General features: G+C 38.4%; 1 protein-coding gene across 1 annotated transcript; it reads right to left on the bottom strand.

The window, feature by feature from the left end:
- Window positions 1-976: 976 nt before the first annotated feature.
- On the bottom strand, window positions 977-25,583 carry DDX4 (DEAD-box helicase 4). Its single transcript, XM_030466895.1, has 17 exons — window positions 25,500-25,583; window positions 22,592-22,655; window positions 19,475-19,543; window positions 18,975-19,052; window positions 17,919-18,005; window positions 17,506-17,589; window positions 14,759-14,800; window positions 13,630-13,772; window positions 12,461-12,613; window positions 11,104-11,258; window positions 10,378-10,507; window positions 8,781-8,947; window positions 5,829-5,974; window positions 4,997-5,096; window positions 2,976-3,246; window positions 2,742-2,828; window positions 977-1,057 (listed from the first exon to the last, which is right to left on the bottom strand). The coding sequence occupies exons 1-17, from the start codon at window positions 25,581-25,583 to the stop codon at window positions 977-979; spliced, it is 1,941 nt and encodes a 646-aa protein (XP_030322755.1).
- Between the last annotated feature and the right edge of the window lie 359 nt (window positions 25,584-25,942).

The following is a 25,942-nucleotide window of genomic DNA, read 5'->3' as shown; positions in this document are numbered from 1 at the left end:
ACTGTATCTGTTCAGCATCCCATGTCTTACTCCTGACTCCCTGTTCTAGTAAACCTGTTCCAGTTTTAATTTCCAACCTTTAAGTCCCTCTTCTTTACTCCTCTTTTATCTTCTTTTTGGAGGGTAGACGGGGTAAGAGAAATTGTGTCCTCTGGTTTCTGAGTTGTGACCGAGACACAAAAATACTTGCTTCTTTTCCTAGCCTGCTACAAAGGCTTTGGTCAGGTCCTGATGAGCCATATTCTTGAAAACCAGGCACTTTCCCCACACTTGATGCAAAGAATTGACTTAGTTAAAATACCAAAGCCATAACTTTATTTTCCTTTAAACTTTTAATCTTAATGTAATTGCAACGGAAACTAGAAGAGTAATACATCTTTGAAACCAAGGATTCTAATGCTGAGTCTTTGATTACACTCTCAATTCAACTTCAATGCTAGTATTAATACAGCCTTCAAAAGACCACCTGATTGAAACCTGAATTTATTTTATGGAAGTTCAATGATAACCATGTTGGCTTTTGTGAACATATTGTGTAGCTAGAAAAAAAAGATAAAGACATTCTCATAAAACCAATACGTAACTCCATGTTTAATTTTTTAAAAACTATTTTTATTATTTCTTTAGGAATATAGTTCTTAAATGTATTGCTAACTACTGAGGGACAGTAGCACATATTTGAAGAAAGGCTATCTTTTTACAGCAGCATAGTAGCTGCCAAGCATCAAACATTTATTCAAAGTTTTAACTCTTAATACCCAAAATGTTTCCTAAAAAACTGCTTTCCATTTCCTCCATTATCATTACTAGGTTTGTCACAACAGAGTACAAGTAAGTTGCTGAAAGCTTTAACATATGATATGAGCTACTGTATTTTAAACATTATTGTTCCACGAGCTCAACGGTATGAAACATTGAGTGCAACAGTTCACTTGAACTACAACAAAATACAACATAGTTTGGTACTAAACTGGTTTTAATCCCATGAATCAAATGCACTTTCAGCATATGACATCTTCATTCCTCCCACATCCATGTTGCCTCTGCCTCTGGAATTCTACAAAACAGAAACATTTAGAATAAACACTTTAGAATAAATAATTCTTTCAATTATGTAATAATAAATGTCATTGCAAAATACCTGTAGCTTTCAGCATGTATGCCTCTCAATGTAATCTGAGTATCACATTTTTACAATACAGCTCTTTCATCATTAAACTTCTTGTCCCTAAATTGGAGAAACACGCACTGACAAATGGACCACTTGTGTAAGGAACTGGCTGAATGGTCGCACTCAAAGAGCTGTGGTCAGCAACTGTATGTTGTCAGAATCACTGTCATTGTAAGTTTTCATAAGAAAGGAATTAGAACCTGAAGTTCTCCAACTCAAGAGTCAGTTCACTGCAGATATGTGATCAAGAGGGCAGTACTCCCATAGTAAACAGACACATACTCCCTCAAAGTATTCTATTCTCCAGTGTGTTGATGAATCTAGTGTTACTAAATCACTTGCATGTTACCAAACCAGACAGACTTGGTAAATCAAGAAGTCACACAAGACATGAAGGATAGATTTTGACCTATAAATTACAGTTCTCATAAGATGCTTAGAGGCACTCCACAAAGGATGGAGACGTTATCTGGAACCAATCTAGATGCAAAGGCTGACAAGATCCATCACTGAAACCAATCTATACAGATTGAATTAAGTGCCCATGAACAGACATGTAAAGAAAATATAAAGAAATTCCACCAAGGCGAAAAGTGTGAGAAAAAGCAAAAATGTAAGTGTGTAACTGAGATTCCACGGAGACTCAAAGACAAAATATCTGGATCTGATTAGGAAACCATTTAGGCAGGTAAGTACATCCCAAACTACCCAATACTTTCAACCATTATGTTATGGAGAAAAGTAAGGAGAGGAAGGTCCGAGTTTGAACTTGAGCTTCAGACATGATACGATTTCTCCTGTGGTGTCTAAAACTGTATTAATATTTAGAATGGAACTGAGATGCAATATAATCCTTAGAGAATCAAGGGGTCAAGGAAAGACTTTTGATTAAATCATTAAAATTCAAGTGGACAAAAGTAACAAACATCAGTTTTTACAACAACAACAAAAAATATATAATTCATAATAGAAGTAGGCACAGAACTAAAATCCTAAACTAGTGATTGCAAAGTGACTTGAGACCTATGCCATTTAAACTCCCTCGTTCACTCAAACTGTATTTTAATATTTCGCATAAGCAATACTAAAGACCAGAAGATTCTTCCTCATCACAGATAAAGAACAATTTTGACATGGATCAGACTGGGGCACTTCTATAGCTGTAAGTAACTGAAAGGTTTTAGTAACATCAATTACTTAAATGAGCAATTCATAACAAGCTCCTTTTTTTGCTCCTACCCAACATGTACAGTAGAGAAACTTACGGACCTACAGCCTTTGTGTATGGTTGCACAAAGTTTACTTTTGTTCCACAAAGTAATTCTTGACACTACAGATCCAGATTAATGTAGCTAGTGCTAGTAAGGCTGCACTGTAAAAGTCCAAGTCAAACAAATTGTCCAAAATAAGCTGCAGAACTACTGAGTGCTTTGAAGATGCACAAGTAAGATATAGGACACAGTCACAGTCAAAACAGTTTTAGTGGCACTGCTCTTCATATATACTGTCAAACACGCTGTTGTAGTGAGACCAAGTTTTAAAAACCAAGACATTTAATTTTCAGACTTACCTTCTGGGTATTAACTGATGTAAGCATTCTTTCTCCTTGAAAACCAAAAGCGATTTCTTCCAACCAAACGGGAACTTCCTGCTGGGCCTACACGATTAGAAAAGTGAATTTGACTGCTTTTACAGTTCATACTAGGAGTTCTAGAACTGTACCAAAGTAATTATAGTTGCAGTGCACACTGACGTTAAATCCTATTAGAAAAGAACAAGCTAAGTACTAAGATTTGAAACTTACATCTGAAAGCACTTTAACCAGAGACTGTGCAAGATGGCCATCTGTACTATTATCAAAGAAGGAAACTGCTTTGCCTGTGTTTCCACAACGACCAGTTCGTCCAATTCGGTGCACATAATCTTCAATGGTGGATGGAAGATCAAAATTAATAACATGTTGAACTTTTTCAATATCCAGACCTCTCGATGCCACTGAAGTTGCCACAAGAACTGGACACTTTCCAGAACGAAAATCCCGAAGAGCTAATTCTCTCTCTCTCTGTTCTCGATCTCTACAAAGAAAGCAATGGTTAGAATGGAGGTCTCTAAAAATCCAGTGTTTTTTAAGCTGCAAGTGAAATGGTCACAATTCAAGGACACAGTTAGTTCTCAGGGAAAAAGATCCACACACTACTGAGGTTTCCTGAATTGTTAAACTGATTAGCAGTAAGACACAACTACTTTAACCTAAGTCTCTGCAGGGAATTATTTTTAAATAAAAAAAAAGAGAGAGTCATGTATTGAGCTCAATTCCTTGCTAAGAAGATCCACTTGCTTAACTAATTGTTTCTTCATGCCACAGTTAGTACTGCTTTTTAGCAGCAGCCAGAATAGCAAAGAAAAAGCCTGCCTAGACTTCTACATTGGCCATTTTTCAGATACACTACAATGTGTAGCCAAGCAACAGCACAGACCTTGCCTTTTTTTTAAATAAACATCAGAAGAAGACTCTGGGATTTGTATTTTTGTAAAGAGTATTTATAGATTATACAGTACTTAAATACAGTAGCATCAGTTTAACTCATTTTTCTTCGTTGACCAAGTAAGAGAACCAATTAGAAAGCTAAAGAACAGTGCTCTTTCAAATCCAACATGGGGTATTTAAGGGAGTCTTGTATGACTACTACTCCAAAGAGCAATTAACCTTACTAACTTCAGCTCAAAAAACTCAAGTGAATTAGAAGTCATGATAGTTTAGCAACCTTCCATGGAATCAGTTATTCCCTTCCTAAATATACCTTAACTCACAATGTAGCAATTATACAGAGATAGGTTAAGATCTCCACCTGCTGAAGATAGGCTGTGGAACAGCAGTTCAGGTTAGCCAAGAACAGAAAGCCACATCTTCTCAAAATGACCCTTTACACACCTGTAAAATTGACAGGGCACAGGATATGCACACATACCTCATACCTGTGTGCTAAGGTAATTAGTAACCCTCTACAATCCTGAAATTCTGATGTGTGTCAGAACACTGTAAAACATTTTTTACAAGAATTCAAGTCATTTCCTACTACTACAAGATGAAAAATACTGCAAAATTACATTCCCGATACGCTACAGTCCACTGGGAATCTTAAGATTGTTTGTGTTCTGGATTTTGACATACAATCACCACAAAACTACATGCCAGCTCACTGTATGAAAGACAGTCTTTTTAGATGGGTTTAAGACCTAGAACTAGGAACTATTTCACCTTATTTCCTATAATTTTTCAGGTATGGAGCACTCATGAACAGACAACAAACACAAGTTAGGAAAATCTTCACTTTAAACTCATCTCCACAGAAATGCTATGTTCATAAACACAAAGAAGAAGAAATTAAAGCATCTGAAATCTGTATGGACCATCATGACTTACCACTGTCAGGAAGCCTTTAAGACTGCTGTTTCAGTTAATGAGTATCATCTCACCAGTAATACTGCAAGCTCTGGTTTTGGTCACGCAAATGATGACAAAAAGTATGCACAAGTAACAGCCAATTCTACTGAATTTGTTCTCATTAATATTTTTTTTAACAGTAGGCATTATTCTCCAGCTCATGTACAGCATTTCAAGTGTGGTCAGCCAGAAAGATGTATATTCAAGCAAATATAGAGCTGGCCTGCAAAAACACTACATTTTCAAAAGGGCAGAGCTGCTGAGGATTACGGGGTGATCTGCAGCAAAGTAAGCAAAGTCACACGGATACAGACAAACAAAACATCTCAGTAAAAGCTCGACTGACAATAAAAGCTACCTTTCACTTAAAATGTACTTACCCATGAATGCTAGTGGCTGATACCCTTTCTTGACAAAGAAAGGCTGCAATGTAGTCTGCTTTTTTCTTTTTATCCACAAACACCATGGTTCGTTCATGACCTACATTAAATAAGAGTTTGGATCCACTGCAGTTTGAAACCCAGTGCATTGCTACCATTCATAATTGCAATTTCTTACATAAACACCCAGTATCAGAACAGGTTTTTTAGATTTTTTTTTTTTTAAAGGTATGATTGTAATTTTTTGCCTGTGCTGACACTAATTAAATTCAATCCCATCAATTTTCATTTCAACACAGAAACCTAGATGAAGACAAATGTATTTTTCTCCTCAGTAAAAGGAGGAAACACATGTAGTTCTCTGTGGGAAGGTGCACTTCATTATGACAGCATGTGGCTAAAAGCAGCAGGTCATTCTGAGAACTTAACAGCAAGGTACATGACCAGTTTTTAATTCCAAACCCCCTTCAGTGTTCTGCCTTCTAAGCATCCACATAACAAGTTTAATACACATAACACATTCGAGTCTTAAACAGGACCATTTAAAGAAACCAGCTGCCTGGGAAAGTTTGTCTGCTAGTATTCAGTGGAAATGAGATCTTGGTAAACACAGGTAACTCTACAGTCTATAAGCCTAGAACTGAGGTCTGCTTAAAGCTTCAATCAATAGTCTTGCAAATCATGTAACATGCATTAATAGAATGTAATCATGACCCACCAACAGCAACAACACCAGTTTAAAAACCAAAACAAAAACAAGAAAACAGGAACAAAAAAAAGAATTTGTCTTGGAAACATGTTTGGAAAACATTTGGCAATAAGAATAAGTTACCTATGCTTTGTAGAATTTCTATCAATTTTTGCCTCCTGGAACACTGAGGAACCTGAAGAATACTTTGCTGAACATCACTGCAAGCTCCACCCACACGTCCAACAACAACAAATAAGTAATTGGTTTTCAAAAATTCGCCAGCCAGCCTTGAGAAGAAACAAAATTGAGCAACATTGAAGTCCATTGTTTCTTACTTCTGCTTTAACATGAAGTAACGTGCTTTATGCTCAAACAATGCCCAAATGAAATACTTTTACTGCTCCTCAAATGGCAGAGGACAGAAGTACTCAAGTGCATTTTTTAATAAGCTAAGAGTCTGTATTGTTTTCTAGACAGCTGTAGAAAAAGCTCTGATCAAGACAAAGGTACACAAACTCATTAAATCCCTGCAGCTTTTCATAATGCAAACTGTTTTCTGGCCATCTCAGAAGAGTTCCACATATATGCTTGTAAAATGGCTTACTGACAGAGGCTCACAAAAGAACCACTCTCCAGGCACTATTTCATCACTAGATGGAGGGACACAGGACAAATGCTACACAGGCCAGAATTCAAAACAGGCCTCCATGAGACAACATCACCCCTTTTGACTGTTCAACAAAAGGACTGCTGGAAAAAAAAATTTATCACACAACATTCATTTAGAAGTTGCCAGAGGAAAAGTCGAATATTGTTCAGAAGCATTGCTTATTCAGATACATTTCTTGCAGAGGTAATCCCACCTCAGAGATCAAACTTGCCAAAAAGGGTAATCCTTAGGAATGTTTTTACTAATGTGTATTAACTTACTGATACACAACTGTGCTTTATGTCATGCGTACAGGAAGCAGCTTCCATTGAAGTAAAATTCACATGCTAAACAAGTCAACCTCTAACTGAGAAGAGCCAATCTCAAGTTTTAGAATAAATTCCTAAAAAACGAAGTACTAAACATGAAGGACTACATTAAAGATTTGAATTTCCCACCAGATACATAGGTATAATTACCACTGGCAAGGTTTTTTTTCTAGAAAAAAAAAAGTTACTAAAGATTCAAATATACTTGGTCCTAAGATCTAAATGGTTTAAGATGTCAAAGAGACATAGTTCTAAACTTAAAATAAAAGACAAGTTTAAGCTCTCTGAAAATGGAACCATAAGCAAAAACAGGATGAAAAAAATATATACAATTCCACTGGAGACAGAAACCTCCAAATGCTCAGGTCAAGTTCACCAGCCAGGTAAGAATTACACAGTTCTCCCAAGGACAGAAAGAGTCTTGATGATCAGACTGAAGGTTTATATGTAACAGCAGAGACCTTAATTCAGGTACACCACCAGATGGTGTATTATAACTAAATCTGATGTCTTTCCCTTAACAGAAGTACAGGAGAGCCTGAACTCTGTAGAGACAAAGAAAGCACCTCATCCTATACTATCATAGCAGTATAGTGTCTCAGGTTGTTTTGATTTGAGAGAGGAAAACACTAGCTTTCCTGACTACAGAATCACATAGTAAATCCAGGAAGAAAATTACTCCACTCAAGAAAGATTTTCACTCTTGAAAGCACGAACATTACTTTTAGGCATTCCAGGTTCAAAAGTTCCCAAGAATGTGAATATGCATTGCCAAACTAAGATCCTAGCACTCAGCTTTCTGAAGTCTTCTATCAGCAAATCCTGCAAAAATTGACAGTAGAAAGGTAGATTTGTTGGGGTTTTTTGTTTGGTTTTTTTTTTTCATTAAACAGAAGAAGACAGTAAACATCTGGCACAACTGAAGGGATGTAATTTCAGATGCTGGTAAATACTGACAAGTAAAGCTGCTTCACTCATTCCTCAGTATGCAGCAAAAAGACAGAGCAAGATCATCAGCAAAATCACACTGATAAAGACAACAGTTTCAGAGATAAATGGATCAAGATTCTTCTTCTCAGCCACAAAACCTGAGCCAATAAAAGCACACTGTACATCCCCCAGATGTATCTTACAGGGAGACACATCTGATCTCTTCCCACGATGTAGTGTGGAGAGGCCACATTCCCCCACAGTTAACAGATGAAATGAACATGAATGTGTGTACAGTATCATTTTAACACCCGATTCCCAGCTGTGGGAACAAGGCCTGTATTAGTTCACTTCAGTAACTTCCTTCAATACAAAAAACTCCATGAAAAAAAAAAGTCTTGATTGAAAAACCAAGGCCAAAACATGGGGCTTAGGACAGTTTAAAGTTAGTTCAATCCTACTTAAAGAAAGGCCATTCATTTCCCCCATAAGCTGCCAGTATCAACTGACTGAATGGGAGAAAGCAGCCCATTCACGACTCCTTCATTCAGGACAGTCAACTACTGAAGATGTTCTCTCCATCTCAAAGACTTCTTTTAAGATTTTTGAAGGCTGGAAGAAAGCAGTCAGGATTTGACTCACTGAAATAGAAACACACTTCACTGCAATGGCCTCATCAGTTTACATGCTCTCAAACCACAGTAAGGTCACCTTTTAGCGATTCTGTCACAAATACCATCCCTACTACAAAAGCCATCTAAATTACACCAACTGCTTAAGCTGCTAGACCCCTCTGATATAAGAGTATTCAGATGCCTGCCTCCTCAAGAGTACAATACTGATTAACTTCCATACACCCACAGGGAATGACATGTTTTGTTCTTACTCCCAGGCTAAAGAATAGCAGAGCTCTAAGAGACACCCCTAAACCTATTTGTGGAAGCTTTAACACTACTGAAAACAAATAGCACTTATGCATTTAAAATAGGACTGTATATCAGAAAGGCTGTTGAGCTAAGCAATAGCTGGGCTGTCTTGTTTTATCAAGTCCTAGTGTCACAGGCAGCACTTCCAGTTTTTGAGCTTGCACAGAGGTGTTAGGGGAAGGCCTTCAGAAAAAAAGACATTCTTCATACTTTTGGTTCACTACATCTTCAGATATATTTCCATTATTACTTTACTCACCTCTGAACTTCTTCAGGAAATGTGGCACTAAACATCAGTGTTTGACGTTGGTCTTTTGGTGGCATGCTTGGGTAGGAAATCAGCTTCTTCATATCCACCCCAAAGCCCATATCAAGCATGCGGTCTGCTTCATCCAGCACCAAGTATTTCACATTATGCAAACCAATCTGCAGGTATTCCAATGGAAACAAAACCCTGTATTGCTTCATTGACATTATACACTTACAAAATGTCCTAACTGCCAAAATCCACCTTTTAATTACATAATTCTAGTAGAATTTAATTGTTCACAAGTTACGGTCTATGTGCATTATGTTTTATTTGCAATTCAACCTATTTCACTTTGGAGAAGAGAAGGCTGAGAGAAGACCTTATCTCTCTCTTCAACTGCCTCAAGGGAGGTTGGAGAGAAGAGGCAAACAGCCTCTGCTCCTTAGTGAACTGTGACAGGACCAGAGGGAATGGGTGGAAGCTGCACCAGGGGAGATTCAGGCTGGATGTTAGGAAACATTTTTTCACTGAAATGGTAGTAGTCAAGCATTAGAAGGGCCTGCCCAGGACAGTGGTGGAGTCACCATCCCTGGAGGTATTTAAAAGGCTTTTGGACCTGGTCCTTAAGGACATGGTTTAGTAGTTATTATACTGTTGGTCAAAGGTTGGACTGGATGATCTTGGAAGTCTCTCCCAACTTAAAAATTTCTGTGATTCTGTGAACTTCTTAACCTGCATTAATTCAAATTATATGCATACACACTGAAGTGCTTCATAACTTGGTTCAGCAGTGAAAACCAATACACAGCCTACTGATAAACAACTGTTCAGCACATCTATTTCTAAATCATGTCCAAGTTCTAGAAAGCTTCTCTTATGTAACTCACACACATTCTCAAAAAATCCTCCCTTGTTCTGAAAAAGTTATGTCAGAAGGCATTATTAAAGACACTACTACTTTGCTGCAGCTAATCAGAACTTCATTTTGACTAGAAGCCTAACAGCAGGAAGCTAATTCCAATGTTTTTCAAGCTTCATTTGTGCAGTGCAATAGTCACACCATTACAACACAAATCAATTACAGTACCTGGAAAAATAAAAATTCAGATCAGTATTAAAACATTATTTTAATATTTGATATTATTATATTAACTAAAATATATGTAGAAGATTATACTAATACATTTATAAAATAACTAATATCAGCATTGCTCCAGACAGGTTAAAGCTATAGTAGCAAAACAAACAGAACATCAAGTGAAAATCTGCTACAGTATTTTGGAAGATTATTGAGAAGGTGCTCTATGTGTTTAAACTATGGAATTTAATTGCCAACAAACCTGCAGCCAGTTTGATTTAAACTGGTATTCTCCAATGGAACCTGAAAGGAACTGATTAGACCAGAACTCACACCACTCTTTCAAAAAACTCAAGTTACACAGTCCAAGAAATGTTCATGGGAATTTTAAGCCAATGCCTGTACAAAGACAGCATACTGACTGGTTTCCACAGCTCCATCTTTGCTTCTATAAAGTCTGAAGAACGAAAAACATTATATAAAAAGCTGAGATTGTTTAGGGAATTTAAATTAAGTTTAAGGTCTTACCTTCTCTCTACTAATGACATCCAAAAGCCTCCCTGGTGTGGCACACAGTATACTACAGCCTTGCATTATCTGGCGAATTGAATGGCCTGTTTGTGTACCTCCATAGATCACAACAGGCCGTATACAAGTTCTGTTATATAGAAAAAAACCTGATCAATTACGCAAGTATACAAACAATACTGTTTCATGAAAATATGTAAAAATTTATCAGATACACCATCAACCAGTTCAAAATGGTCCGACTCCTTCATACAGCACAGCTCAAAACCAGAAGCAGGATCCAAGACCAGAGGACCAGAAACACCGGAAGTAGTTATCAGAAACCATCATCACTGAAAGTTAGCTGTAAAAGCATGATTTATACCTCTACTCTACCACCATTTTTGCCAAGATGAAAACAAAAGCAAGTATAAATGATGTAAGGCAATCTAAATTTTTTTAAGTTTTTTCATTTAAGAAATACTGTTTTCTCATCAGTGAAGATTACATGACAGAAGTTTAGCACTTAGCTAAATAAACCTCTCTCTCCAGTATGGGAAAGATTAAGAGTTTCAATCCCTAGCCATATAGTAAGAAACCTGATAGTCAGTAGTACCATCTAAGTACAAGTGTTTGTAGTCATTTGCTTGACAGCGAAGATTTGTTTCGAGTATTCATGAAAAAAAAAAAGTCCTGCTGATTCAGAAATAGTAATGATTGATACCAGGCAACAATGCAAAAACTTACCCATACACAAATTTCCTTGCTTCTAGGAAGATCTGATTTATCAGTTCTCTGGTTGGGGCAACAATAATACATTCTGGCTCTTGCTGCTCTTTAAAGCTACTGGCAGTTACACCATCTCTCATCATGTGGTCCACAATTGGTATCAGAAAAGCTGCCTAAAAAACAACACCAACCAACAGTATTTATGCTGTTCAGTCTTAACGCTTTTATCAATCACACTTAAGGCTCCTGAAAGAGCATACCTGAAGGAAATCCAACTGCAAAAGGATTGACCTGAATGCACTACAGAACATTTATGTCTCCTTGTTTAAGAAGCAGGAAAATCTCTATCTGGGCCTTAATAGTATTATAATGCAGGAATACAGTCACACACTAGGCAATTTGTGTTCTTCAGGCAGTTCCATACATCACACTGACACACATTATGCACCTCCGGATGAAAAACCATCCTTTCAAGCTTTACATTACCATCAGCAGATTTGTAAGGTAGCCACCTATTACCCTTCTCCAGACTACTACACAACAGTAGATCAGTTTACACCCTTACTACACTGCAAAACAAGCTACCCCCAAAACAGCATCCGTACAACCACTCCAACAGCACTCAGAACATTTATAGCATAAGCTATAAATGTGGACATTTCCTCTTTTGTACAGATGCTTTTCAAAACAAGTAATACATCATACAACAACAAAGCTGGATTTCCACAACTATACTGAAAGGCAAGAGCTACCCAGGCACAGATCTGTTAGTGGTTAGATTTTGGTACATTAGACAGTTTAACAAGTGTAGACAACTGTCAGCTTAGTACTAACTCTTAAACTATTCCATGATTCCACTGCATCACGAATACTGAGCCCAAAACTGAGATCAGACTTGATAAAAACAACAATGACAAATCAGCACAATACTTTATTACAATCTAGCTGGATTAAAAAAAATAAACCAAACCCAAATCCACAAAGACTAACAAAACAAAGCATACATACAAACATAAACAAATAAAAACCAAAAGCAAAATCCCACAGAACACAGAAAAACCCACACGGTGCTGAGGTGATGTTTTCTGGGGTTTTTTTACCCCAATAATAGTCTGTACAACTGCTGTGCTTCTCAATCTGTATCTGTAGCCCTGAAGACTGGCCTGCTGTATCGATATACTGTCCACAAAAATATTAAAAATTAAAAAAATTTACACCAAAACCTGCAACAACACATCTATCTGTGCTTAACACTACAGTTAAGCACAGTGCCAGTCAAATCATTAGAAAAAAAAGCTATCTGCCACGTGGAAAACTAAGGCGTTCATCTAAAAGTTTAAGGTCACACATTTCCAGCAGTACTCCAAATGCTTACAGTTTTTCCCGATCCTGTCTGGGCACATGCCATTAAATCACGTCCTGCCAGTATAATAGGAATGCTATACTTCTGCACTGGAGTAAGTTTAGAGTACCCAGCTTTAGCAATGTTCATGTTCAAAGTCTGACAGAGGTTAGCTTTCTCAATATCCTGTAAGAGAGCAAATTACTATTAATGGTACATTACCACAGAAATTCAAAGTTTTTAAAACTGAGATGCTTACCATAGGATACAGACACTGAACACTGAAAGGCATAAAGTTTTAATGGGGTTTCAACCATTTAGACTGCCAAGGTTCCTACAGGAAAAACTCTCTAAGGTTTTCTTCAACCTGCTCATGCCATTCAAGTGAAATTCTTTGTAGGAGAGTGAAGCCTGAAGCCCTCCAGTTGGTCTCTAAGAGAAAACTGCTCAGAATCTACATACCTGGACTGAAGTAAGTAACAGCACACTATGAAAACAAACAAACTCTTTTAGTTTCATTTCAGGTAGGAGACACATACTTAGGCTCTGCATTAAAACCATTAAGGGCAGTTACAGCAACATCCCTATCCAGACCAAAAAAGTTTAACTTCAGGCAGAAAATACTTCAAAAGATGGATGGGGAAAAAAACCTCTTCACACCCTTTCAACACAGATATGCCTCTGCCCTTCCTCATTCTTCTCCCTAACAAATCCTTGCTTTTTCTTTTATATACTAACCACCTACTATGGAATCATATATATATGGCAAAGTTATGTATTACTTTGACACAATAAGCTGCAGACACAAAAAACAGGACTATGAATTACAGCTCTATCCACATTAAAACTATTCTTAAAGGTGTTATATTTAAAATGTTTAAGATCCCCCAGTTACAGGTGCTCAACAAGATGACTCTACCAGCCTTCCTAGAAACTGCTGCCAACAACTTTTCTTTCCAGATAAGAACTGGTATTTTTCTGCAATTTAAGGACTATACTTTCTGTCCATCCAGCGTTACTTTTTCTGTGCCACTTCTGTAGTCTATCAACATCATACTGAATTCAGATTTTTATCTTTCAAATGGGCAGCATTTCCTTCCAACACAATACTCATTGGTATTTTCACTAGCAGTGAATACTAGACTCAGTATACATCCTTGCAGAATCACACTCCACATAAGCTGAATAATGAGTTCACTCACCAGTAATGGTGCTGGAGGGTCAAGTCCTGACACTTGGACAGCATTTTCATCATACTTGTCAAAATTAATTCCTGTCTGATAACGTGCAAAGATGGCTTGTTCCTCATCAGGTGGAGGAGGGGGCACATAAGTCACCTTTGGACCTTAAGAACACAATCACTTATGGTCACAAACAATATAAAGAAAACTTCATCTAAGACTACTTTAAGTACAGAGCTATGGAAGTCAAGTTCAGTGCCACTTTTTATCCAGAAGGTAATAACTTTCATAAATTAACTGTATTAGAACTCAGTTTATAATACCAGACCTCAAATTCAAGAGAATAAACTCAGAGATATAAAACTATTTGATGCTCACTGCAAGGTGAGCAGTAGAAGCCATTTCATACAGACCTCAAATGAGGAAGAAACATCAGGAACAAAAAATATTTTAGATGAAGTCAAGAGTTCACAATTCTATCTTTTTTGCATTTCAACAGTAAGAGAAAATAAATATAAAGCTATTCAGTTTCACAAAACACTGCAGGTAAGTAAAACATTCTAGTAGATTGCCCAACTAACATTTTCAATACATGCCAGAAAGAACATGCCAAAGGTAACGTCACTACAGATTTTCAATCTGATCGTCTACATGTAAGTTTCAAGAAAATCCATCTACTTGACCTTCGTAAAAGACATCAAAGCCTGCTTTCCAGAAACAGCATCTTAGATGCTCCAGCATCTGAAACTCAGAATCAACTGTTCCTTTGTAGTTTACTTTAATGACTACCACCACTTAATATGCCTACACTACTGCTAATTTAGTTCTCCACTACTTGTCTCAAGCAGATAACCTTCATCATCCAAGAAAAAAACAGCTACCGACAGAGCGATTTCCCACCACTCCATTCCAAATAGTGAAGTTTTTGTTTATGTGAGAACAACTACTGTGCTGCCCAGTAAAGCTGAACAAAGTTTAAACATGCTCAGTTTAACAGTATCGTCATTGTTACATGATCAGTTTGCTTATGTATTTACCTATATCACTACCTTCTTTTTTAACCTGATTTCTTACTTCCAACAACTTTAAGAGACTGTTCCTTGAGTCAAAAGCAAATTAAAACCAACATGTTACTTGTGAAGAAGCTTACCTCTTACAGAATCTACTTCTTCACTGCATTCTTTGTAACCTGCTGTTAAAGAAAGCATTTCAAACTTAATTGCTTCTAGGAAAAAAAAAAATCTCACTTGAGAGAAAACCTAAATAAGAACCTTGACAAAAACGAACACAGAGACAGTTTGAAAATAGAGTAGTGGGTCCCTAATACAGCTGGCAGAACGAGCTGAAGTAAGCAAGCAAAGAAAGCTCTGTTGCATGAAGTCAGAAGACAAAGGCCATGTATCTGTATTTAAAGGATGGAAAGAGACAATGCCACACCACTGAGCCTAGCTCAGCCTTGCAGTATCATCATCAAGGATGTAAACACAGCATCTTGCTAATGGAAATTACAAACCAGATGTGGACCTTCCTTGACTTCCTTGACTCTGATGTCTATATAAAATAAGCACGTTTTAATTAAGGACAATAAAAAGGAATGATCGCTCTAAGCCTAGCATGTACTTTGCATGGCCAGAATAAGTTGTCTATATTCACTTGAGATTAATCATGAGGAAAAAAGCAACTCTATGAAGAATGCCACAAGAATGTTAAGTTTTAAAACTTTGTTACCTCTTAAGCGAGGTTTTCCCCCAACACTGATAAGCAAATATTGCCAATAACAAGGAATACACATATACTTATGGTTACAGCACCTTGACTTGAAGAACCATTCAACCTTGCAAAAAAAAAAAAAAATCAGGAGATGCTTGTTTTACATGATACAACCAAGTTCTAAATAACTATAGAGTCATGGCTATAAACTTCAGTGCCATCATAGTAGTTTCTCATGAGTTGGGAAAAGAATACATCAGAAAACTATCCTGTTACTTCCAACAGCCACACTTCTCCAACATCCACGCCAAGGAAGTCTGACCTTGACATTCACCTCGTGTGCTGCTTTCATTACCACTTCATAAACAAAAAGACATTTACTATTAAGAGCAAGGAAATACCATTTCTTTCATATTTAAAAATTATGTGAAGACTTAGCTATTACATGCAGCCATTTCCAGAATCCACTTTAAATTCTTACTACACATAAACCAGAAAAAGCTTCAAACCTAACCATTAGCTTCTAGTTACTCAGTGCAGGAAGTTGTGCTGCTGATTTCAAAGAAGGGTATAAAAACCCCTTAATATAAAGGCCCCTCTGGAAAAGAATGAGGCTAGAAACACAGATAAGACTGAATGAAGAAGAAAACCAACAAAAGCTCTTAGCAAATTCTCTACTCAAACATGCAGCTCAAGCTATTCATAAAAATCATACCATGACACTGACCATTTTAAGACCAGTATCACAGAAGCACAGTGCCCCTGCAATGCCTCCTTTGTCTTCTCTCATCAGCATTCTTCCTCAACTGCAGCAGTGCAAGCACTGCAATATAGCATCAGGGTATCGTATCTACCTGGTTATTCATACTCAACAAGACAGAATTATTTACACTAAACATAAATACCAGTTCAAAAGAGGCAGTCAGTACTGCGAATTAGATCAGCAATGCTTTGTTCATCGGCTATATCCTTCAGCAATTCTCTTAACTTTACAGCTTCTTTGAGACAGTGACTAAGAATCCAGCCAATCATGCAACATTCAGTATGTGTAATCTCTTAATTATTTTTGCATCAGAAGGTAGAGCATGCTTAAACAGTATCTCTACAGAGTCTACTAGGGATGTGACCATTATTCAAAAGATGGAAACAGTTTAACTAGCAATGCCTGCTCTACTCCACTCCTGATCCAGACATGCTATCTGTCTGTAAAAGGACATACTTGCCATGCAAACTACTCTGTATGTAGAATTATCTTTCCATATAAACCTCTGTACAGACTAGTGCAACTGTTGCCTACCAATATCCACAACAGTTTTTAACTAATACGGTTCTTTATAATGGTCATGAAAAGTAAGGGAAGACTGTTCTCTATGAGGTTATAGTTATGTCCACTATGAGTATTAACATGTTGCCTCTGTAAGTACTGAAGTTCTAAAAATTATTTGAATTAAGTGAAACAGAGGAAAATCAATTTTCTTTGTATAGTAAGGAGCACTTGTGAAAACACGTACTAAGCATTACATGTTTTCTGCAGTGAAAAATACTTTTACCAGTATTACCTTGGTTTAATAGTACTTCTAATTTGGATTATGGGGCTTTTCTGAATGCTAGATTACTATGCTCTAGGTAGCATAGCACAGGTTACATGTTACAATAGCATCAGTGGCAAAGAAGGTAGGACCATTAGGTAAAATCCTTTGCAGACAGCAAAAAAACCCTGACATTGTAATAAAGCCATCAAGAGCTGGCCTCTCAGCTGGCCTCTCAGAGGTGTAAATCTTACTTGTCAGCCTGAAAAAATCTAAAGCAATACCATCCTTTACAGGGGGAGAGGGAAGAGTGGAGAAAGTCAAGTGACTATTTCAAAACTGAGAAAATTCTTAAAGGCTTGCTTTGGGGTTAGTGCCTCTGCTACACTGTGCATTAACTGCCCCAGTTAGTAGCAGCAGGACCAAGAGAAAAAACATGGAAGAGAATAGCTTTAAAAACACTATTACTGAAATTTCTCTAAGTTACAAGGTCTTGTGTAGGTATGCAAGGAAGCTACCCAACATTTGCAGTAGGTTAATACAGACAGGAAGAAACAATCACAGTGACAGCACTTCGTAAAGCTAAGAACATACTGCATTGCCACAAATCAACAATGAGGAAATCTAACAGGTTCACCACCCTACTATAAAGTTTCACCTGCACGACCTCCAAATGCTCCTCTTCCTCTTGGCTCTAGAGAAATGTCAGACTGAGGTCCGTCTCTTTGGTCAGATTTAATACCTGCAAATAATACACAGTGTGGTGGATGGATATAGTGTCTAAAATTAGAATAATAGTAATAGAATAATAATAGTAAGCTTAAAGATAATACTATTTACTACCAAAACTGTAACAGTCCCAAAAGATACTACTCCAACCTATGCTGTATTACTTTACTCGCAGTGCTGCAGTTTTACAAAGGTATCATCCATGTTCCACAACACAGCTGAAAAACACAGTATAGTTCATAGCTTTCACTTTTCTATTTAAGAGCTGTCAAGGAGAAAGCAAACCCAGAATAACCAAATGTATGTTGTTGCCACACAAAACATTCAATATAAAAAACTTACTTTCATTTCGTCCAAAGCCACCGGGAAATTTTCTAAAACTTCTGTACTGTGTACTACCATCTTCTACAACATTCCCTTCTTTAAAACCTGCATTACAGCAGAGCACACAATTCAGTTTGCACAGAGCAGATCAAGTGACGTTTATGAGGAAATTATTCTCCACAGTCCTTAGTTATACTGTCCACTTTATCTGAATTTGTAAGTGATTTTCCTAAACACACAGAAAAATGCAGCATGAGCCCATCTTCAAGAAAGGCTGGGGAGAGGATCCAAGTAACTACAGACCTGTCAGTCTCACTTTGGTGCCAGGAAAGTTCACGGAATGGATAATCTCAAGAGCCGTTACAGATCAGTTAAAGTTAAAGGTCAACCAGACAATCAGCCCTTTTGGAAAAAGGATCTGCAGTTGCTAAACAGGCACAAACCAAGCAAAGGCTTCCATCTTTCTTCCTTGTTCCATAACCAGTACCACTTACAGTCATAGAACTACTCAGACACACAGTATGTGACAGTACCTTCCACTGCACTATGCATCCACTCCTGATGGTACCTGATTGAAGCATTATGTGGCAGTATTGCCAAACTGCCAATTACTAATCTCTCAATGTGCAATGCCTACATGAGTGACATGTCATTATATGCAGAAGAGGATTAAACGTTGCTTTATGGATTACTAAAGAAAGCATTGGTACACTTCCTCACACTGCATACATATTAATACAAATATTCAATTTCATGCTTTTTATATTATATTATGACTCAAATTATCAGAAAAATACCACTCCACAGAAGAACGGAAACAAAGCAAGAGGTAAACAAAACACTGAATTTAAATATAGAGTCCTGCTTTTTGGCACATACAGTAGGTATTGTAGGTTGTGCAGACAAGAGCTTATGCTGAAGGTCTACATTATGCAGCAATAAGGATTGCTATTACCCTCCAAGTCATAAATTCTCATTTGGCTCTGATACAACAAAGCTAAGTAGCCAAATAGCGCAAGTTTGATGGAACAAATCAGACCAGCCACTGGAATTGCAGACACTCCAGAAAGTTACCTCTGTTTCCAAAATTCCTCATTCCGCTATCAAATCTACTCACTGTCTGACACTGTCTGTTCAGACTTTCATCAGGATCTGCAATTATAAAAAGGAATCAATGTTAAAAGCTATCTTCCACATCAGCGTAAGCTTTTGAGTCTGGGTTTTTTTGTCATTCCAGTTGCTGTATTTTAAGCCAACAGTGAAGTTTCAGAATCATTCAGGCTTCAGACCTGAGGATGCCTCCAGCCTATCTCCCACTCAATAACAACAAATCACACTAAAGATGTCCTTCTACAACTTAGAAAAAAAAATATTCCAAATCTTAGCACAGGTGTAACTATCACTTTCTGTATGAAATAGCTCAACTCAGCAACAGTACTGCTACTAAAACAGTAAAAATTTGATTTTCCAGAATCTACTCAGGCACCAGTTGCCAGGTCTCCCATTTTAAAGGTTCCTCCAGAAGAATGGCTTAATCACCCCCAAAACCACAAATTTTAAACAAACAATCCTACCTCTACTCCTAGAATACCCTCCAAATTGATCGTGCATATGATCACCTCTGTTAGGTCTTTCGACAGCACCTGGAAAAGGAGAATAAAAATTAAGTAAGGCTTCCAACGCTGTCTCCCCTAACATCCTCATATACAAACCAATCAAGTACCATCCACCACGACAGGGTGAAATCAGTACGCTGCAAGGGTTATGGTCAGCAACACGAACTCCATCTAGTGGCCAGTGACTAATAGAGTACCCTACTGAGTGATACTGCGGCTGACACAGTTTATCATCTTCATTCATGACTGCCACGGTTTTAGCCAGTATCTAGGTGACAGATGCTCTCTGTTATTTCCCCACAGCCCCCCACAGCAGGTAAAGATGGAGAGAGGTTTTAGGTCTGAGAAACAACCTAGTTTTAATAAAGTAATAATAGCAACAAATTACAAATATACAAATATATAGATATACACAAATATATGCAAATATAGAACCTATGCTCATAAGTTGGTAATAACTTCACAACCAGAAGTCCCCAACTGGACCTGGCAGCAGACAGGGATGCCCAAGTCCAGAGTCTCAGTGAGTGAGCAGCCCTCATAACCTATTGTGGGAAGTGGGTGTCAAAACACAATTTTAAGTCCTCAAACAAAATTACTGCCTGGGACCTATGGAAATAATGGCCTGCATACAGAGACAACAATAGAAATAATAACGGAGAAGCAGAGGGGGCAAAAGTCCACTCCAGTTGCTCAACTGTGGAATGACTCCACTACGTGTATTCATCACTGTACAAGTGCATAAAGGAAACGGTACATGCTGTAGTAGGCACGGTGTTTTATTCTGGGTTGACAGTGGATTCAGTGATCTGAGAAGTCTTTTCCATGACAATTCTGTGATCATAATGAAAAGTGTTTCACTCCAAGAGCAGTTAACACCAAGCAAATTGCCCACAGAGCTCATATATTCTCCATCCCTGGAGAAACTCAAAACCTACTACAGCTGACCCTGCTCCACACAAGAGAGATTTGAACATGAAGGGATCAGTTTTCTGCTTTAGGAACTCCCTGTTACATCTGATATATTGAAGAAAAGCAGATTGCTTATGTGATTTGCCATCACCAAAAGAAAAAGTAACACCATTTTCCTGCTGCTGTATCATTCCTCTTCTCAAACATATTTATGTAACTTGTCTGTCTGTCCTCAAAGTTACAACAGATTCTGTATGAATGGTCTGGAAAACATCAATTTCAGTAATACCATAATTGAGATGTCAGGATTTTCAAATCTGAAAAATCAGTTGCAAGTCCTCCAGGACATAAAAATTCCTTTACAGTTCTGAACCCATTGTAGACAGTGAACAAGACACTGTAGCTTTGGCCTTTCAAGACAGTATGAGCATGCTGGTATGTAATAGCTGTATACATCCAGTGATGACATTGCTCTGGCCAGTTGCAGATCAATTTGCATGTTGTGTCCTCACACTGATCTCCTTATGGGTGATTGGAAACCACAAGGTGCTTACCATCTGTGTCTCTCTGGGAATCAAAGATTTGGTGCATTTTAAAACCTGTTTTGGTGATCATGCTCAATTTCATAAAGCCTTAAGTCAAAGCAAAGCTGTATAAAAAATAATTTGCAAGTATGCAGTATTACTGGAGACCTCATGAAACATTCCTACTATTCTTGGATGAATGAAAATTCTGTCATCCCAATTTTCTACTTCCTGTAGTTATCCAAATTCAAAGGACTTCAAGTAGGACAAGTGATACCTTCTTTCTTTCTAATTTTCCAGCATCATGGGAACAAGAAATTGGAGAAAGCCTGCCTTTCAGCTAGACTGTGGAAGGCGGAAAATATGGACCAGCCATAAACACACTTCTGTGGTTACAAACATACAGTTAACCTGATCTATGAGCAATGACTGAGGAAGTCAGGTCTTTTCACCCTGGAGACAAGAAGGCTCAGGGAACACCTTGTCCCAGTAATCCAGATCTGAAGGACACCTACAAAGAGGACTGGGCCTCCTTCACAAAAAAAACTCATGACACAGTCAAAAGGTACAAACCACAAGTTTCATCACAGTATAACTAAAAACTCTTTTACAGTGAGACAACCATTCACTGTAACAACCTCCCCAGGAATGTGGTGGAGTCTCCATCACTAGAGATTTTCAACACAGGACTGGAAAGAGTTCTATACAGTCTTATTTAGGCTTCCTTTAAAATGGAAGGTTGGATCAGGTGAGCTTTTGAGGTCCCTTCCAACCAGGACTGGTTTGGGTATCAATATAATTGGTGCTAACCACTATTTGTTAAAGTTGAGTTTGCTTACCTGCAACTGGATCCATTTAATGGTAACAGGCTCAAATTTCTATGGCAGACTGAATTTCACTCAAGTTAAAAACACAGTCAAGTGGTCTTGAAGACCATTCCTAAATTCAGAGACTACAGTGTGAACACCCTGTTTGCCTCATCCCACAGACTACCAGTTCTAAGCAATATCTGTTTCATTATCTGACTGCTGCAGAGTCGCACAAATCCTGGTGCAAACTTCAACATGCCTGGCTTGGAATATTTAAAATCTCTAGGTCTTCTATATCTGAACTTAGAAGCTTCTAACTTATCTAAACCTTCTGTTCCAAGTTTAGAAAAGTATCCATTTCATTAAACTAAGAGCGCTTTACAGAAACTCAGTACCAAGCATCAGTGTGCGGTCTTGATGTTTTGTTGTGTTTGTTGCTTTGTTTTGTTTTTAAATGGATCTAAGTTTCCATTCAACAACTTAATCTGACCTTTTCTTAACTTCTGGTAACTGTGAGACCGTGAACACTGAATGTAACGCTTATTTATTTTCAACACCACTCATGTTCTGCACAGCCTATTCTAGAAATGATTGTGAGGTATCATCTATTGAGTCTCATGAGAAGTTATATGCTGTGCTCAACATGCAACTGGAGTAAATAAGCACAGGCAGATTCATTATGTTAACGGTATATTTAGATGGTGATTACTTCCTGAGGGACTCATGAAAATACCACAGTCATAATACTGTGTTTTTCTTTTGTCTCCCAAAAATGTTTAAAGGATCAATCCCTCCAAACATCAGTAAAATCAAAAGTGCCTTTCACATACCAAATGAGCCTATACTTGGGCTGAAGCCAGATGAGGTGCCATTTGGTCTTCGAGAGAAACTGTCCTACAAACAGAAAAAAGACACACCATTCCATTAACCCTAGGCCAAGCAAGTATATAAATACAACCACAGTTGCTCATTCTTGAAACTGAAGTAGCCATCTACTGAAGTAGTTTTTCAGCTTCTCTTACACCTCAGTATACTAAGCAACATAATGTTTGCCTTTGAAAATCACCAAAACCGCATTACAGTGCTGCTGACACGTGGCATTAAGCAGGTTTATCTTGCCTTCTGTAACTGATTTTGGAAGCATCAGCTTTGTCACTGTGAGAGCCTGATCTCACTGATTTGAGATCGCCTCAGACTGTGATAGTCACCTTGCCAATATTCTACCTGAAGTCTTGAATACAAAAAACATTTGATGTTCAAAGCAATCTGAATGTTCTGAAGTATTATTTTTCTTTTCAAATCTTTCAGACTGTTCATGTTGTGAATAAAAACCTGGTTAAGTTTCAAAACTTTATTTCTAGAGTATTAATGAGGAATGAAGACAAATTATGTTAGTAAGTATGTCTAAAGACATATTATCTTAAAAGGTATCTGAAATACATCAGCCCTTATTTGTTTATTCCAAGATTCAGGGTACTCTACCTGCAACTAGTTTTCACATTTTATTTACTCTTATGGTCAGTTTTACTTCCAGCAAAGGCCACATCTGTATTTCTCCTGTTTACTGCAAGCCAGGTACATACTAGTGATCCAGAACACCTGCTGACTCAGGAACATGTCACTACAAACTACTTCTTAGATACAAGTACAGCATTCACACTTCTCAATGTGGCTAGCAACTCCCTGCCAGAAATCAAACCCAAACTGGTTAAAAGTGCTATTCTGAAAACGTATGCTCTAATTTCTTCTTTGGGCAACCTTACTTTTAGTCTTATACAATCAACCAGTCATTTGCCTCTCCTGCCATTTCTTCAGAGAGCAATATTCACTCTAATACCAGAAGGAGCAAAACCATTATTCTTTAGCTGTCTCTCATTACACTCCTCTACTTTATCCCCCATTTCAGACCAAAGTATTTCAAACAGTAAAATTGCATTGTAATAATTTCTACACAAGACTTCGCTAAGGACTAGGTCCAACAGTAGGCACCTGACATCACCCGAATTCTGTTACAAACTCCAAAACTGTATTTTTACCTGCTGCCAAGTTCTTGAGACCATTAAGCAGCACACAGTTAAGCAACTTAAATGTACTACATCCTGCCAAATAATTTTTTAAGACTGGAGTTCTGCAGGCAAATGAGTCTATGGAACAACTCAATGTTCAAGAAAATAAGATGTTTCACTTATTTTCTCTTTACCAACTTTGGTGGTCAAGACTACTGCTCAGGCAGGTCCCCTTCTCAAACTTTCCTACGGTGTCATAGTTTGAGTACGAGGAACTAAAGAAGGGCTTTCAGACACTGAGAGGGGCGGAAACACAGAGGGGTCTATTCCCTCCCATTTCCTGCCCATTCTCTATGCAGGTCACTCAGACGGGCGGCCCCTCCTCTTTTCTTGCCCGCTCCTTGCTTCGCTGCTGTTCCCTGCGCCCCTTTACACCCAGCCCACCACTGCTCTTCAGAATCCGCATCCATCGGGTGCTGGGAACACCTATGGAGCCCTCTCCTGAACCGGCCCTTCGGCAAGAGGCCTTCACGCACCTATCCCTGCCAGTATCGAGATCGGGTTGTATATAGATTTGCATACGCTTGTATACTTTTGTATTTTTGTTCTTCATCCCGTATGTTATTGCCTTTCCCCTGTTCTAGTATATCTGTGTCAATTTTTTTTAAATTTCCAACTTTAAGTCTCTCGTCTTTTTTTCCCCTTTTATCTTCCCTTTGGGAAGGTAGAGGGGGTAATGGAGCATAATCCTCTCCTCTGGTTTTTGGTCTGCCTAAACTGCTAAGCCCAGACATGCTGTAAACCCACAGGCTAAGAACAACATGAAGTGCAATATTCACTGAATAACGGAAATGAGCTGAGAAAATCACCCATGTTCTGTTTCTGTTTTGCTGTGGTAAAAATAAATGGCAATTCAGTGAGTGCCAGCAGAAAGAGACCACAAATAGAACAGCTAAAAGGACATTACTGACAACGAAAGAGAAGTTCCAGTTCACATATAACCCACATCCAAGAACTACCACCAAAAGACAAGGTTCTGTTAGTCCCCAATAATACAGTTCCATCACTGCCCTTTCATTATTCTGGATACAGTAAAAATAATCTAATCTTACATGCACCAGAAACTGCAACCTGCTAAAACCCAAAAACCCGTGACCTGTTCTCACTTTATCTCACAATGTGAGAAACACTAGATCTGATATATATAAGCGAAAAGGAATGCATCAGAAGGGGAAAAGGGCAAGCAACAGGAACCACCTGTTTCAGTTGTTACAAAGCTTCATCTGATAACTCCACGTCTGAGCTGCAAGTACAAGTTTCTACTTTCCATAAGTTTTTGCTACTTCCCTTTTAATCTCTCCTGGTCCACTACCCTATACACAGAGGTACTCAACCACTAGCCCATATATCATTTAACTACTATTATGTATCACTTTTATGCCACACATTTTCCAAAAACACATTCTCTCACAACCCAATGTGAGGCAATATAACTGGAAAAGTAACACCAATTGGCTAACATGTGCCAGGAGCCTCCAAGCTCCAAGTAGGCAAGATACCTCAACATTTTGAGACTGGAACTGCTACTCATTGTTAGGAAAGCACCCTCTTTCCAACACGCAAGTTAAGCGTGAGTTCTTCCATGTACTTATGAAATCACGGGAACTGGTGAACCACAAGAGATACAGGGAAGATAAGCCCACGCTAGAGACCAACAGCTGCCACCTCATACCTGCTCAAGGGGTGGGAGGATTGGTGATGCCTCGTCCCCCACCTCTGAGTTCCAGTCTTCTTGGTTCATACCATATTCTGCCATATCTGCTGACAGGAGACAAAACCCATTAGCAGTAGCTCTCTCACTGTGTCCTCATCATCACCGCCACTTCGTCAGAGAATAAAACCTTCCATGCGACAGACGCCCACCCCCCCTCCTACCTCCTTTCTGCCTACCCCCCCCCCCAACACTGCTCGAAAGATGGCGCTGAGGCCTCTACTAACGCCACAGCCACGTGCGCAGATCCTGGACGGTCACGTGCCCTGACGCCCAGCCAATAGAAGCGCGGCTCGCCGTATGGCGCGGCTGCTGGCAGCGTGCAGCTGGCGGGAGGTGGTGCAGCGGGTGCGGCCTAAGGAGAGGGGGAGGTCGGACGGAGGCGGCGGGCGCTGGGACGGGAC

The sequence above is a fragment of the Calypte anna genome, chromosome Z (assembly GCF_003957555.1).
Source record: "Calypte anna isolate BGI_N300 chromosome Z, bCalAnn1_v1.p, whole genome shotgun sequence".
In the NCBI taxonomy this organism is placed as follows: Eukaryota; Metazoa; Chordata; class Aves; order Apodiformes; family Trochilidae; genus Calypte; species Calypte anna.
The sequence above is the reverse complement of the archived record's forward strand: the minus strand, read 5'-3'. Positions and strand labels throughout refer to the sequence as shown.